The 13,799-nt window shown below is 37.6% G+C and overlaps 1 protein-coding gene across 1 annotated transcript; it reads left to right on the forward strand.

The window, feature by feature from the left end:
• Window positions 1-2,281: 2,281 nt before the first annotated feature.
• Window positions 2,282-9,863, forward strand: ptger1b (prostaglandin E receptor 1b (subtype EP1)). The gene is made up of 3 exons (XM_058375746.1): window positions 2,282-2,743; window positions 4,280-5,172; window positions 8,726-9,863. Exons 2-3 carry the CDS (start codon window positions 4,324-4,326, stop codon window positions 8,996-8,998), a joined length of 1,122 nt encoding a protein of 373 aa, XP_058231729.1. The 5' UTR covers window positions 2,282-2,743; window positions 4,280-4,323; the 3' UTR covers window positions 8,999-9,863.
• The last annotated feature ends 3,936 nt before the right edge of the window (window positions 9,864-13,799 follow it).

Consider the following 13,799-nt stretch of genomic DNA (forward strand, 5'->3'; position numbering starts at 1 on the left):
TTAAGGTAACATCCAAGGGTTGATTATGATTTATGATGCATCTTCAGCATGTTTGGAAGTCATCTGTTTCTGCTGTTTTGTTTTCCTGTGACTCTTAGATATTGTTTTACATTGGGTCTGAATTCTCAGAATTATTTTTTTTTTTTACCTTACAGTCATGTAGTAATAAACATTCATGCTAGTTAAAATTAAGAAAAATCTGACATTTCAAGGCGAACAGAATACATAATATATAATGGTGTTTTACAAGCTATAAAGTTAATTAACTTGCTGTTAAATAAAATGGCTAGCTAAAGAGTGGGTGGGATAGCAAACATGAATACACTGTAAAACCTTTCCAGATGGTTAAAATTAGAAATAAAGGTTCACCTGCTGCCTTAAAAATGTGACTAAACACGAGTTGAAGATAAGCTTTGCTTCAACTAACAAGTATTCAAGACAAGGGATTTCTTTAAGTTTTAATTTTTGAAAACTTGAGTTCAATATCTTAACTTGTCATGACAATTGGAGATGAAGGGAAGTTTACATAATTTAATCGGGCTGTCATGTCTTACAGTGTACTTTTCCCTTCAGGGGTCGCCGCAGCAAATCATCTCTCACTTATCCCTATCTTCTGCATCCTCAACACTTGATGTCTTACAGTGTACAAGGGTGGAATAAACATAGAATTGAAGAAAATGTTAAAATACATTTAAATAGAATTATGTACTCTAGTTCATTCTGCTATCCACTGAGCAAATAGTCACCTAAATAAACAAAGCAAAGCAAATGTAGTAAAAATTGTGATTTATGACAACAATTCAATAACCCCGAAACTCCCCCTACTTAATTATGTTTTACAGAAACTAGATATAAGGCAGATCTGGTTTGCATTAATCCCTATGTGAGTTGATCCACCATGTTGAAAAGGGGAAGGAATTACATGGACAGAATTACTGTTCCCTTTTACAACACATTTGTTTCCAGTTTAGTCTTATAGATGATTTACCATGGGCCTAGTGGAAAAAAACTCCCAGCTGTTGGTACCCATCTGCACCTCTACCAGAGGCCTTCTGTGCAGTGAGAGAGAACGTGAACTGAATTTTTTCAGTTTCCTTTTAACAAGTAGTGCAAAATTGTTCAATTCACTTCGACCACAATGCTGAATCGTTTCCCAAAACACTAGATGTCAGGGCAGTCACGGAGGAACACAACTATAGTCAAACAGGGATTCTGAAACTTTTGCAGCCAATGCCCTCTCAAAACAGATTTCTTTAACAAGCGTAATCCATTTGAATATTTCAAAGTGGTCAAATGTTTAAATGTGTACAAAGATTCACTGGACACTTTAATAGGAACACCAATACCTATACTCACTTCTGCAGTAATCTAATCAGCCAATTATGCCACATCATTGCAATGACCAAAATGAATAAAAACAATGCAAATTCCTGTCAAGAAACAGATGATGTTGTCTATTCTTCTTTTCATCTTCACCTGTTCATTTTTGGTGAGCTTAGCCTCAGATTCCAGTTCCATTGACTGACCATTGACTTGGTACTGGATGTTGTTTCCTTCTCTTCTGGCTGTGTCTCCTGAGATACATTTCTGCTCAGCAGGGTTATAGCAAAATACAGTATTTCATTTACCGCAGCCTTTCGGTCAACTCAAACCAGTGTGGCTATTTTCCTTTGTTCTCTATCATCAGCTGGTCATTTCCAACTGCAGAACAGGATGTTTTTTTGTTTTTTTTTATTTTGCACCAACTCTAGAAACTGTTGTATGTCAAACTCCCAGGAGATCAGCAGTTTCGGAAGCATCTAAATCAGCCCCACTGGCAAGTCATGATGAAAGCCACTAAGATGCCATTTTTCCTCGTTCTTATTTTTCATGTGAACATTAAGTAAAGCTCTTGATCTCTATCTGCATGATTTGCTACATTGTGCTGTTACCCCATGATTGGATAGCTGCAAGAATGTACACGGGCTATTCCCAAAATAGTGGTCAATGGGTGCATTTTGCAATTTATTCCTAAACCAAGTCCAAGATTATTTAAACCCATTCAACCCATTAGACCAATTAAACTGGATAACAATAATGGAGCCAATACTGAGTTGGCATTTATCTAAAAAAAAAAACAAATAAAAAAAACGGACTCCTCACATGTATATATGTGCATATACATGTGTGTGTATTTATGTCGTCATAAGATCCTCAAACTATTTCCGGTTTGCAGATGTTGATCGATTTGCTCACTGATCGGAGTCTAATAAACATGAACATGGCGAAGAAATGGCAAAACGCATAATATAGTTGGGCTATATTTCTTATTATTTTGACGATGTACGCCACAGTACTGTTATATAAAACCTCACTGGTCAGGAGCGTGCGTCTGGTGCGCTGAGTATAAAAGCGCCGGATCTCCTGAAAGTGCAGCTTATTGGTCAGCGCGCGCGCGGTTGGAGCACGAGCCCTGCGGAGAACCCACTGATCCGTTCCTCTACAGTTGCGTTTGGCTCGTGCTGTTAGAGAAGAGGCTCTTTCCCGAAAATGAGGATCACTTTACAGAGGAGAATGCTTCGTTTGTTTCTGAATGCAATTTTCTCTAGAAGCTGGACTTTATATAATGAACTAAAGAAAACTGGACACTGAAAAAAAAAAATTTTCCGAAAAGAAGGAGTTCATGTTTTTGGGATTGTTTATTTTCCGCTTTTTTCTTTCAGGTGGGATGAAGCCGTATATGACTTGATAAATACCTCAAATGGTAGGTTAAGTAGGATTCACTTACTCTGTTGCATTTGTCTGATCGAAGTTTTTATCCAGATGTGTTACATCTGTACCCCTGTCTTTATTTTTCTTCTACAAAGAAGTGAAACTTTTTAAAAGTCTAGACTTCACAGGTACGGGCTCTGTCTTACTGATACAAAAATGGACCCCAAACAACATGGAGAAACCAAATTAGACAATTTAGTACTTCTCAAACAATGTCTAGGACAAGTAAAAACATGGTGACTATTTTAATTAGTTTCTTGGACTATTTATCCTAACAGCTTATATGCACTCATGGTGTGAGATATTCAGGTTGGCTGACTGCATGAGAGCTCTCTTTTTTAGCTGGTGGTAATAACAGAGTTTTAACAATGCAGACATGTGTTTGCAAAGACACAGCGAATATTCAGATCTGTTATTGTGAATGTAATTTCAGAGAGTCCATGGTGTTCTCCTCTGCAAGACACTGAGGTGTTGAAACTTGTTCAGCATTTTTTGACTGGCGGCCCGATTGCATGCACGGGAAGTCACAAGAGAGTCTGGATTAGTTTGGAGCAAAGTTAAATATTTATATTTTTAAAAAAAGTGGCATTGAATTAAATAAAATAATAAAGTGGTGTACAAATAATTCTCCTATTTCTTAAAGCGTAGTAAACAAAATGTGACTTGTTTTAAGGGCCATTGATGTTACGAAAAAAGGTCTGCGTTTATGGAATGAATATGGATTTTTCCTAAATAGATTACACACATTAATATTCCCCCGAAACACTTAATATAAGCTATTTGGGTCTGACCCCTTACTGCTTACTCAACCTCTATAAGGGTCAGTGAAACTTTCTTTTTAGGAAATTAATCTAGAGCCCTAAAGTTGCCTTAAATGGCTATGTCTCAGTGAATTACAATACACTTTTCTGACAAGCATGTTTTGGTCAGAAGGTCTTTAGCCCATTGGAATGTTCTTACTTCTATTAAATTGTATCCCTTCATATCAGTGATGTGTGAAAATATCAGCAAAACACTTCCAAGAATAACATTTTCATTCAATGCTTTATTAATTACAAGCAAGTTTTATTCAGCAAGATTTTGACAGGGGTCAGGACAAATTTAATCCTCAAGGAAATCAGCTTGACTTATAGACATAAATGATCATTTATGTATGTGAAAAACATTCAGGTGATTCCGTGTTTTCAAGTTTGTGGTTGTTTCTTACTTAGGAATACTCAGTGCACATGGAATACAGTTGTAACTAAACTGCAGTATCTGCAGTATCTACTTTTATATAAACCTGCACATAAATTTTTAAAGCAGGTTCAGACACAGCATAACTAGCATTTTCAACAAAGGGTGTATATATATATATATATATATATATATATATATATATATATATATATATATATATATATATATATATATACAGAGCATTAAAACAGTTATATATTCTAATTACCTATTCTTACTGAATCACTTAATATCAAACACTAGTTCTGGGACAGTGTGTTGATCTTCTGCCTTTTCTTTTGCTCCCTAGCTGTGTTTTTCCTTGAGATTCATCTGTAGTCTCTCATTGTGGAGATGTTATCCCTGCATCATTGCAACACATCATGGGCCAGCACCATATCACCCCTCTCTAATCAGACCCAGGCTGTGGTGGGAGTGGCAAACGTGGGTCATAGTGACAACCTGACAAACAGATCGGCCAAAAACCCTGCAGTCGCTGGCCTTTCCATGACTTTGGGTGTGCTGTCCAATATCATAGCACTATTCATTTTGGCCAAGGCATATACACGTCTGCGCAGACGCTCCAAAGCAACCTTCCTTCTCTTCGCCAGCTCACTGGTGGCCACAGACTTGGCTGGTCATATCATCCCTGGTGCTGTGGTACTACACTTCTACTCGAACAGCATAGGGACGAGTCCTCCAACCCATGCAGATGCCACCTGCCAGTTCTTAGGTGGCAGTATGGTCTTTTTCGGCTTGTGTCCACTTTTTTTGGGCAGCGCCATGGCAGCAGAGCGGTGCCTGGGTGTCACACAGCCACTTCTTCATGCTCGTCTTGTCTCAGGAACTCGCACCAAGATGGCCTTGGTGCTGATCTGGCTGGCAGCACTAGCTGTGGCCTTGCTGCCTGCTGTCAGGCTGGGAGAGTACACCTATCAGCACCCAGGTACCTGGTGTTTTATAAGGGTATTAGGGAAAACTAAGGACACGGATGTAGCCTTCCTGCTGTTATTCTCAGCATTTGGATTGGGCTCGCTGGCTATGTCCTTGGTATGCAACACGATTAGCGGCATCACCCTGGTGCGAGCACGCCTGCGCAGAAGGAATTGCCACCGCAGGACAGCAAAATCTCATGACATAGAGATGGTGGCACAGCTCCTGGGAATCATGATCACTTCCTGTATTTGCTGGAGCCCCCTGCTGGTAAGTCGATTTGGACATATGTAATCTATATACTCAGCAGCCTACAGTGTACTGTTTAATATTTGCATTTAATGACCGTGCTTTACTTAAAACCAGAAAATAAATTTCTATTTATAAAAAAGCACTTAAGAAGTTTGCATTAAATGCTGGACAACAAAATATAGAGCATTATAGACTGCATTTGCACAAGACCTGACCTATATCAGATTCCTTTGTTTACATCATTACTTCTCATTATATATTTGTAGAAAGGGAATCTCTTGTTTGCAGTGCAATTATCATCTGTATTACCATCTTTGTATTTTGACTTTAATTTCCTCTGGAAGTGGAGCCAGGGCAAACTGTATTCGTGCTCTGCCATGGCCTCATTACACAACCCGATTTCTGTACACACCTGACAGGTTTTTTTTAATATATGTATTAAAAAGAAAGATTAATAAATCTGAAATCCACTGACCGCCCCATATGATTCACTACTCACAATAGCACCAAATTATGAATTTTGGCCTAGCCAAAAAAGTCACAATGACGATAACTTCAGAATTAATAGGACATTTAGATGTGAGCATTCCGAGTCAAATGATCAGATGTCTGATATGATCCAGATTTAGAACCACATTGGAATGTGGCCCATATCTGATATGAAAAATTCTGATTTACATGCACACAACAATATCTGATCCTTAAAGTCGTTGAAAGAAAATTCGTTTGCAACGTAAAAGCAGCCTAAGACGCTTAAACTGAGAACTATATCAGAATATAAAGTCTTGACTATTGCTCAACACTCCAAATTAAAAATAGTAAAAGTAGTTTCTAGGAAACAGATGGTGTGAAATAACAGGAGGTTTACATGGCATTACTGAAACCAAGCTTACTGAAACCAAGTAACTTGAAACTTGTGTTATATATAAACAACCTCCTTGATTTATATAGATCTCTATCTGGAAATGTGGTTATCCTATTTAAAATTGGAGTGTAAAACTGGAAAGTGAAATAAAACTTTTAAAAACCGTACACATATGAGTCTGATATCATTGCAATAATAAACATCTACTTCCAGCAAGCACTGTGGTACTGGGCAGATAGCCAGATTGCCTATGCTCAGATGCCTCTAGGTGTGTGTGTGTGTGTGTACATGGTGATAAACTGGCATCCCATCATGGATGACTTCTCTTGCCTTGTGCCCAGCATTAACAGAAGAGGCTCCTGATCCAACACGACCTTGTCTAGGATAAAGCAATTACTGAAGATGCATGAATGAATATCTATTTCCAGTTACTGATTACAAAACACTCTGGTGGAATGCATGTGACTCATCTCAGAGCGAGTGCAGGGGATTTATAGGATTTGTCAGACTACTAATAAGACACCTGTGTCTTTTGCGTGTGTCTGTACTGCACAGTTTAATGCTCCTGAGTGGAATAAATTATTTATAATCATGGACAAATCAGTGGCTAAGTTTGTAACTATGACTAATATATTATTTCAGAGTGTTGTTGCCAAGTCTATTTCGAACTGGAAAGTGGCCCTTGGGAGAGTGTTTACTAATTCTGTTGATCAAGTGCAACTACACTGTACATTTTGTTTTCTTTTTTTCTGCTTCCAACACACCTCCCTGATCTCAGCTAACCAACAAGGCTTTCTTTCATTTAAAATGTTTGTGCTTGGGCAGTGAAAAAACTCAGGAAATACTGACTCATAAGGTTTTTTGTTTTGGTTTGGTTGGTTTTAAAAACCTTGGTAGTCCTTTAGTATAATTATTGTTGTACACATTTCTGTGAAGGATAATTTAGTATGAAGGTTTTTTACTGCTTTAGGCTGAAATTAATCCTCATGTTTTATTACAAGCCAAAATGATCCACTTACACTATATGGCCAAAGATTTTTTGGAAAACTGACCATCACGCCCATTTTGGTCCTTTTGCCACAAAGCTGCTAAAATGCAATTGTCTAGACTGTTTTTGTACTGTCTAGCATTACTTTTTTCTCTTCACTGGACATAATAGGTTGATCGAACCTGCTCCAGCTCCATAAAGTGTCCTGAACTGAGCCCTGACCTCAACCCCAATGAACACCTTTGGGATAAAGTGAAACACTGCACCCTAGTCCTTCCTACTCATTCTCATTAATGCTCTTGTGATTAAATGGACACATCCCTACAGCCACACACCAAAATCTAATGGAAAGCTTTCTTGGAATATTGCAGGGTATTGTAACACCATAGAAGGAACTAAAAGGAACTGGAATGGGATGTTTGTTCAGCAAGCACATATGGATGTGATTGCCAGGCATTTAAAACTTTTTTGGCCATATAGTGTACTTACTTATTTTTGGATATTTTCACAATCACAGTTGGAAAAAAATATTTTTTTCCACCTTAATGCTATATACACGCACCACCCACTCTATTAAGAACACTTGTGCATTCATTCAATTATCCAATCAGCCAGTCATGCAGGGAAAACAACAAAGTGAGCAGAGTTCCACTCCTGTCAGCCAGGAACAAAAATCTGAGGCTACACTGGGTATAAACTCATCAAACCTGGGCAGATGAAGCTTGAAAAACACCAGATGTCATTTTCCAATCTTCAGATATTTAGTTTCTATAAATCTGAGCCCACTGTACAGACAGATTCCATGCTCACTGCGTTACTGAGTGACTGTGGCCTTCCTGTCAGCTCAAACCATTCTCCTCTGTCCTTTATCACCAACAAGGCATTTCCACCCCCAGAATTGGATGTTTTTTGTTTTCACACTATTCTCTGTAAAGTCTAGAGACTGCTATGTGTGAAAATCCCAGGAGATCAGCAGTTACTGAAATATTCAAAACAGCCTGTCTGGCCTTCCCCCCCTTTTTTTCTGGTTGATGTGAACGTTAAGATGAAGCTCTTGTCTGCACAATTTGTGTTCAGATGTTTTTAAATTAAAGCATTTAAAATGCCTTGTCTTTCTAAATATGGAACAAAAAGGTTTTTGTAGCTGCTACCACCTTCTCTGATTTATTATCAAACCTGTAACTAATTAGATGTCTCCCATCAGGATCCAGATGTTTGTCTGGTACATTTGTGTCAGTTAAAAAAACGTTATAATTTATAATTGTTTAGAAGTATTAGGTATACTTACATTTTGAGGTTGGAAGTGATGGCTGAAGAGGTTAAGGTTCTGGGTTATCGAGCTTTCACTGTTGGGCCCTTGAGCAAGGCCCTTAACCCTCACTGGTCCAGGGGTGCTGTATCATGTCTGACTCTGTGCTCGGACCCTAACCCCCAAAGTTGGAATATGCAAAGAAAGAATTTCATGGTGCTGTAATGTATATGTGACAAATAAAAGCTTCTGTTCTATTCTAAATAATTTCTACAAAAAAAAAAAAAAATACTGGGTCAACACTACATCCAGTGCTATTCTTCTTTCAAATAATAAATCGAACATCAATCTTTTGGCTTTCATTAAATTTAATCCAGGCCAAACAATCTACACATTTGCATCCATGGCTTGTGTTTTTGTGCCTTTCTGCCACAGCCTAATGAGCGCTGCTATATTCTGTGTGTTGCAGATCTTTGGCTTGATGTCAGTCACAAATGGCCACAGTAGCCACTGCCAGAAGGATGACATGTACTATAAGAAACTGATGGTGATGGGAGTACGTCTGGCTTCATGTAACCAGATCCTGGACCCATGGGTTTACATCTTGCTGCGGCGAGCGGTCCTCAGAAAGATCTATCAGCTCACCACTGGCCAGACTGATATGAGAGGCAGCACTTTCCGGCGTTGGGAGATCAGCTCCTTACAGAGTTCGGAGAAAAAAAACACCATCAAACGGATCTAAGAGAGAGAATGAAAAGAAAACGGTGGATACGGTGGACAGCATCTGGATCATTTTGCTGTGCTTTGTAGCATATTTGCCATGTGCTATTGCATCTGCTAGCAAGGCAGATGATAGAAGAATAAACAGAAACTTTTTTTTGTTCTTGTGGGACTGGACAGTTTAAATCACAAGACTGAGAGAGACACTTTATTTGCAACTGCTCTGCTAAATCACTTTGGATAAATATACATGGTAATTCAAGTTGTGCCAACACTTTATTCTCATATTGCTTCCTCACCACCCTGACTTTGCAATCCCTTTACCACAGAGGCCAATGTTAGTCTCGACAAATGTGAATAATTTCAATGTTATGGACCTCAATTCATATGCTTCTCTACATGTCCATACATTATTAGCTAATATCAAAGAGGACATGTCAAGGGCACACAGCTTCTAACAGCACAACCATAGAGGTTTGCAGAATACCTGCTTTAAAGATACTTAATATAAATTAATATCATAGATGATTTCTAAAATGCATGACAGAACGAATGACACTTGACTGGATCTGGGGCATATAAAGAATAAAACAATACAAACATCTTCTTTTCTTAAAAATCCATAGACATTTGCATTCTTCATCCATTCAGATGGATATCGGGAAGCTGAACCATATGTTTGTGCTACGTTGAAAGTTGCTTGTGTCTTTCAAGGTCTAAATATTGTAAATATTTTATTAGTGACTTAAAGTAACGGCAGAGCTTTTACTTGAATTGTATTCATAGTGAGATGTTCTTATGTCTGTATTTATTGCCTGTTTTGTTTCCCTAATTATGTGACCTGAAAAGTAATCTAAATCGTATAAAAGCTATGGAATAAAATATATTGTGTCATGTTCTCTTTTTTTGGTTTTTTGGTGTGTGTATCAGTATCAGATATATTAATCACACACACGCATACACACGCACAAACATCAGGTAATCTTTCCAAGCAGTAACAGTTATGGAAAATACTTGAATGACAGTGATGTACTGTAGTTCTGCAGTTATTTAATCTGGTCTGCTTACATGAATAAGTATGTAATACATTTCAAACACATTTTTCTACATTTCCTAAATTCTCTGCCTCTAGAGTATAAAAAAATTGTAGATTTGGCTTTCTGAACGTAGATATAATTAATAGTCTAGCTTTGGCTCATTTTCAAGCTCATAAAACATGATTTCATCTTTCGTACAGCTAATTTTACTGTCTACGTGCAGTTTTACACGGTCTGTCCATGTCATTCTCCTCTGGTTTCTCCCACCCCTGCTTTCCCCCTTCTAGATTCACTAAACTGGCCATAGATGTATGCATAACATGCATATGCACACGTGTGCATAATGCCCTGTGATGGACTGGCAACTCATGCAGGGTAAATTTTTCCACCTTGTGCCCAGTGTTTCTGGGATTGGCTCTGAATCTCTGCCAACCCTGGCAGGAATAAAGCAGTTATGGAAGATGACGATGCTCTGCCCTTTGAGCTACCTGTGACCGAACATTGTGAAACTTATTAAATGGAATCAAGTTAACCGTGTTTACAAACCTTCACACTGGCTTAAGCATTTTAAGTATTTTAACAATATGCCAGCTGTATTTGATCCAGATCCAGATGTGTGTAAACATACATACACAAAATGTTAGTCTGTCTGGTTCTGAAGAGTTCATGGAGATTATGCTGTACTGCCCCCTGCTGTCTGTTAGTAGCAGGATCTCTCTGGGACCGATATCTGAAATGAACACACAATGGGACAAACATGCTTCATACTAAAGTGGATTAGAATGTTTTATATTTTATTAGATAAATATTACATTATTTTATGTCAGAAATCTTAAACAATCTAAGGGTCATGGTACACAAAGCTAGGAATGTTTAGGAATGTTTTGTTTAGGAATGAATTTTAGACAATTTCTCCAATCAGATTTTAGCAGCCATCAGACCCTACAGATTTTATTTTCACAAAAGTAATAACTACTGATTACATACACAAAATTCTTAGATATCTTAAGAAAAACTAAGATTAGGAAAATTAAAATCAGTATAAACCTGCATAAAAATCTATCAAATTGTCTCTGGTGGATCTCTCGCTGATGTCTTGTAGGTGCATGTGTCATGATGTTCATGAATTATGAAGGATATGAAGCTGGTCTTTTTAAGATGTTTCTAAGAGGTTCACACATTGTGCCTGCGTCTGATCTATGTACGTCTGACCTTTTTTTTTTTTATTTTCCTCTGCTACTGTCCTTAAACTGACTATTGATTGAAATATAACTACACTAACAAATAAATATAAACATGTTTCTAGATCAATTATATCTAAGGTCTCAAACATAGTCTTCACTGTAGTATCACAGTCCCATATTCTCACCAAACCAAACCTTAAATAGTGTTTGAATCATGGCTTTAAGTTTTAAATGTAAATCAACGTACACTTTTTATGTTAAAAAGCACTTGTTATTTCTTACAATGCTATAAAATAGGGGCTTCACTACTCCTACTATATGCATTCAACTTATTTAGACAGAAATATTTTCATCCGAGTTAAACAAACCCACTTAAACAACCACCTTGTTGAATCCACATTATATTATTGATGCAATAAAAAAAAATCTAATAGGAACATATTCCTATTATCATTTATTATCTTCCTCTAACTTATTACAAATATGCTTATGCTACATATACTATATAATGTTTATAAAAGAAGTTATAAAGTTATAAAAGAAGTAAATATAGACAGATCGGCGTATATTCATACAACCAATATTACGACTTAATGCAGTATCATTGGGTCAGCAATAAATACATGACCTTATGCCAAGCTGAGGTGGCACCAAAGAAAATAAAAACACAGAAACATTCATGTAGAGGACGTCAGGCATGCTGAAAATAGACGTTTTTTCCCGGAGATTTGAGGGAACTGTGTTTAGTTTCTCAGAAATCAGCTGCTGTAATGAGGGTGTCTAATATTAAAAGACATTATAAAATAAACCATCACTCTTTGTCATACACTGGTGCTGAATGAGAACAGCAGATGAAAGAGCTGGCTGCTAGACGTTCAGCCAAAAAAAAACATTTTTTACTAATGCTGTAATTATTTATATATATATGTATATATAATACTGTATAAAGCAGCAGCTTTCTAAAAGTAGAGAAAGTAAGTCTGAGCACTGTCATTTCCATCAAATGTTTTAGTCTAAATGAAGTGATGTAGCACCACAGCATGAGCTCAAAAACCAGCAGCAAACCTCAATAGTTTTTTTATACAAAGAAAGAATGAAAATGCCATGAATTTGCAAGCTGTCATTAAGTACATCACTGCAATAAATCTACTTCTTATCAATCCTTTTGTCCATGGTGTTCACGCTTATGGACTGTCCATGTTAAAACAAATTAGATGCCATGTAACCTCTTAACCACTAGATGGCAGAATCTAGAATGAGCTCAATTCAAGTCTTGTCATGATACAAGAGGAAAATTTGAGTGATAAAGCTCTGAATAATTATTTCACAGTGTGAAGCAGGATCAAGCAGGCAGGACTAATTTGGACAAAAGCAAACTAAACAGCAATGTCTATATAGTAAACTTGTTTCTTGTAGTGTAATTTTATAACTCAAGCCTTGAACCAGTTACATTTATGACATTTGGCAGACACACTTATCCAGAGCTTATCCCATTTATATACAACTGAGGGTTAAGAGCCTTGCTCAGTGACAGCTTGGTGGATCTGGGATTTGAACTCACAACCTTAACACAGAGACTCTAATGCATCTGTGGCATTGAGCTACTGAGTGAGGGTCACCGGTCTAAATACTGCCACATTATTTAAATCATACACAGTAATGTATGACTAAGGGGATTTGCTGACAATAAATACACCGATCAGGCATAACATTATGAGCAGTGAGAGGTGAAGTGAATAACACTGATTATCTCCTCATCATGGCACCTGTTAGTGGGTGGGATATATTAGGCAGCAAGTGAACATTTTTTCCTCAAAGTTGATGTGTTAGAAGCAAGAAAAATGGGCAAGTGTAAGGATTTGAGCGAGTTTGACGAAGGGCCAAATTGTGAGACTACTGGATCAGAGCATCTCCAAAACTGCAGCTCTTGTGGGGTGTTCCCGGTCTGCAGTGGTCAGTATCTATCAAAAGCATCCTTTAAGTCCTGTAATTTATGGGGTGGGACCCATGGAGGCCCCATTTGGCATCTTACAGGACTTAAAGGATCTGCTGCCAACATCTTGGTGCCAGATACTACAGCACACCTTCAGGGATCTAGTGGAGTCCATGCCTCGATGGGTCAGGGCTGTTTTGGAACCAAAAGGGGGACCAACACATTAAGCAGGCAGGTGATCATAATGTTATGCCTGATCAGTGTACATACAGCAAGTTACAAGCTTACAAGTTACGGTAACAGCAGTTATTGTACCATAAGTTCGATTTTATGATGGACTATTATGATTTCAACAAGCATTATGTTTAAAAAACAAACAAACAAAAACTGGACTGTGGGCTTTAGCTAGCCTGCTACCCATCTTGTGCCTCTACTGTCTTGTCTTTAAAAACATTGTTCTTCACAAGTCAGAACTACATTTTAGAACTTTTCAATCAACATTACTTAGTTAATAGCATAGTAGCAGCTTAGATCAAATAGCATCAGCATTTCAGGTAGCCAAACCTAGCTAAATACCTTTCACACCAATTAATATTTGTTAATACACTAATCAGCTGTAGCATTAAAATCACCTGCCACATCTGAAGGTGTGCTGTGGTATCATACCCC

Source organism: Hemibagrus wyckioides, linkage group LG02 (assembly GCF_019097595.1).
Source record: "Hemibagrus wyckioides isolate EC202008001 linkage group LG02, SWU_Hwy_1.0, whole genome shotgun sequence".
Taxonomy (NCBI): Eukaryota; Metazoa; Chordata; class Actinopteri; order Siluriformes; family Bagridae; genus Hemibagrus; species Hemibagrus wyckioides.

Bases quoted from the DNA above. Each gene is read 5' to 3' on its own strand.
- ptger1b (XM_058375746.1), top strand. From the start codon at position 4,324: ATGTTATCCCTGCATCATTGCAACACATCATGGGCCAGCACCATATCA. The intron at 5,173-8,725 runs GTAAGTCGATTT...TGTGTGTTGCAG, and splicing joins TTTGCTGGAGCCCCCTGCTG to ATCTTTGGCTTGATGTCAGT.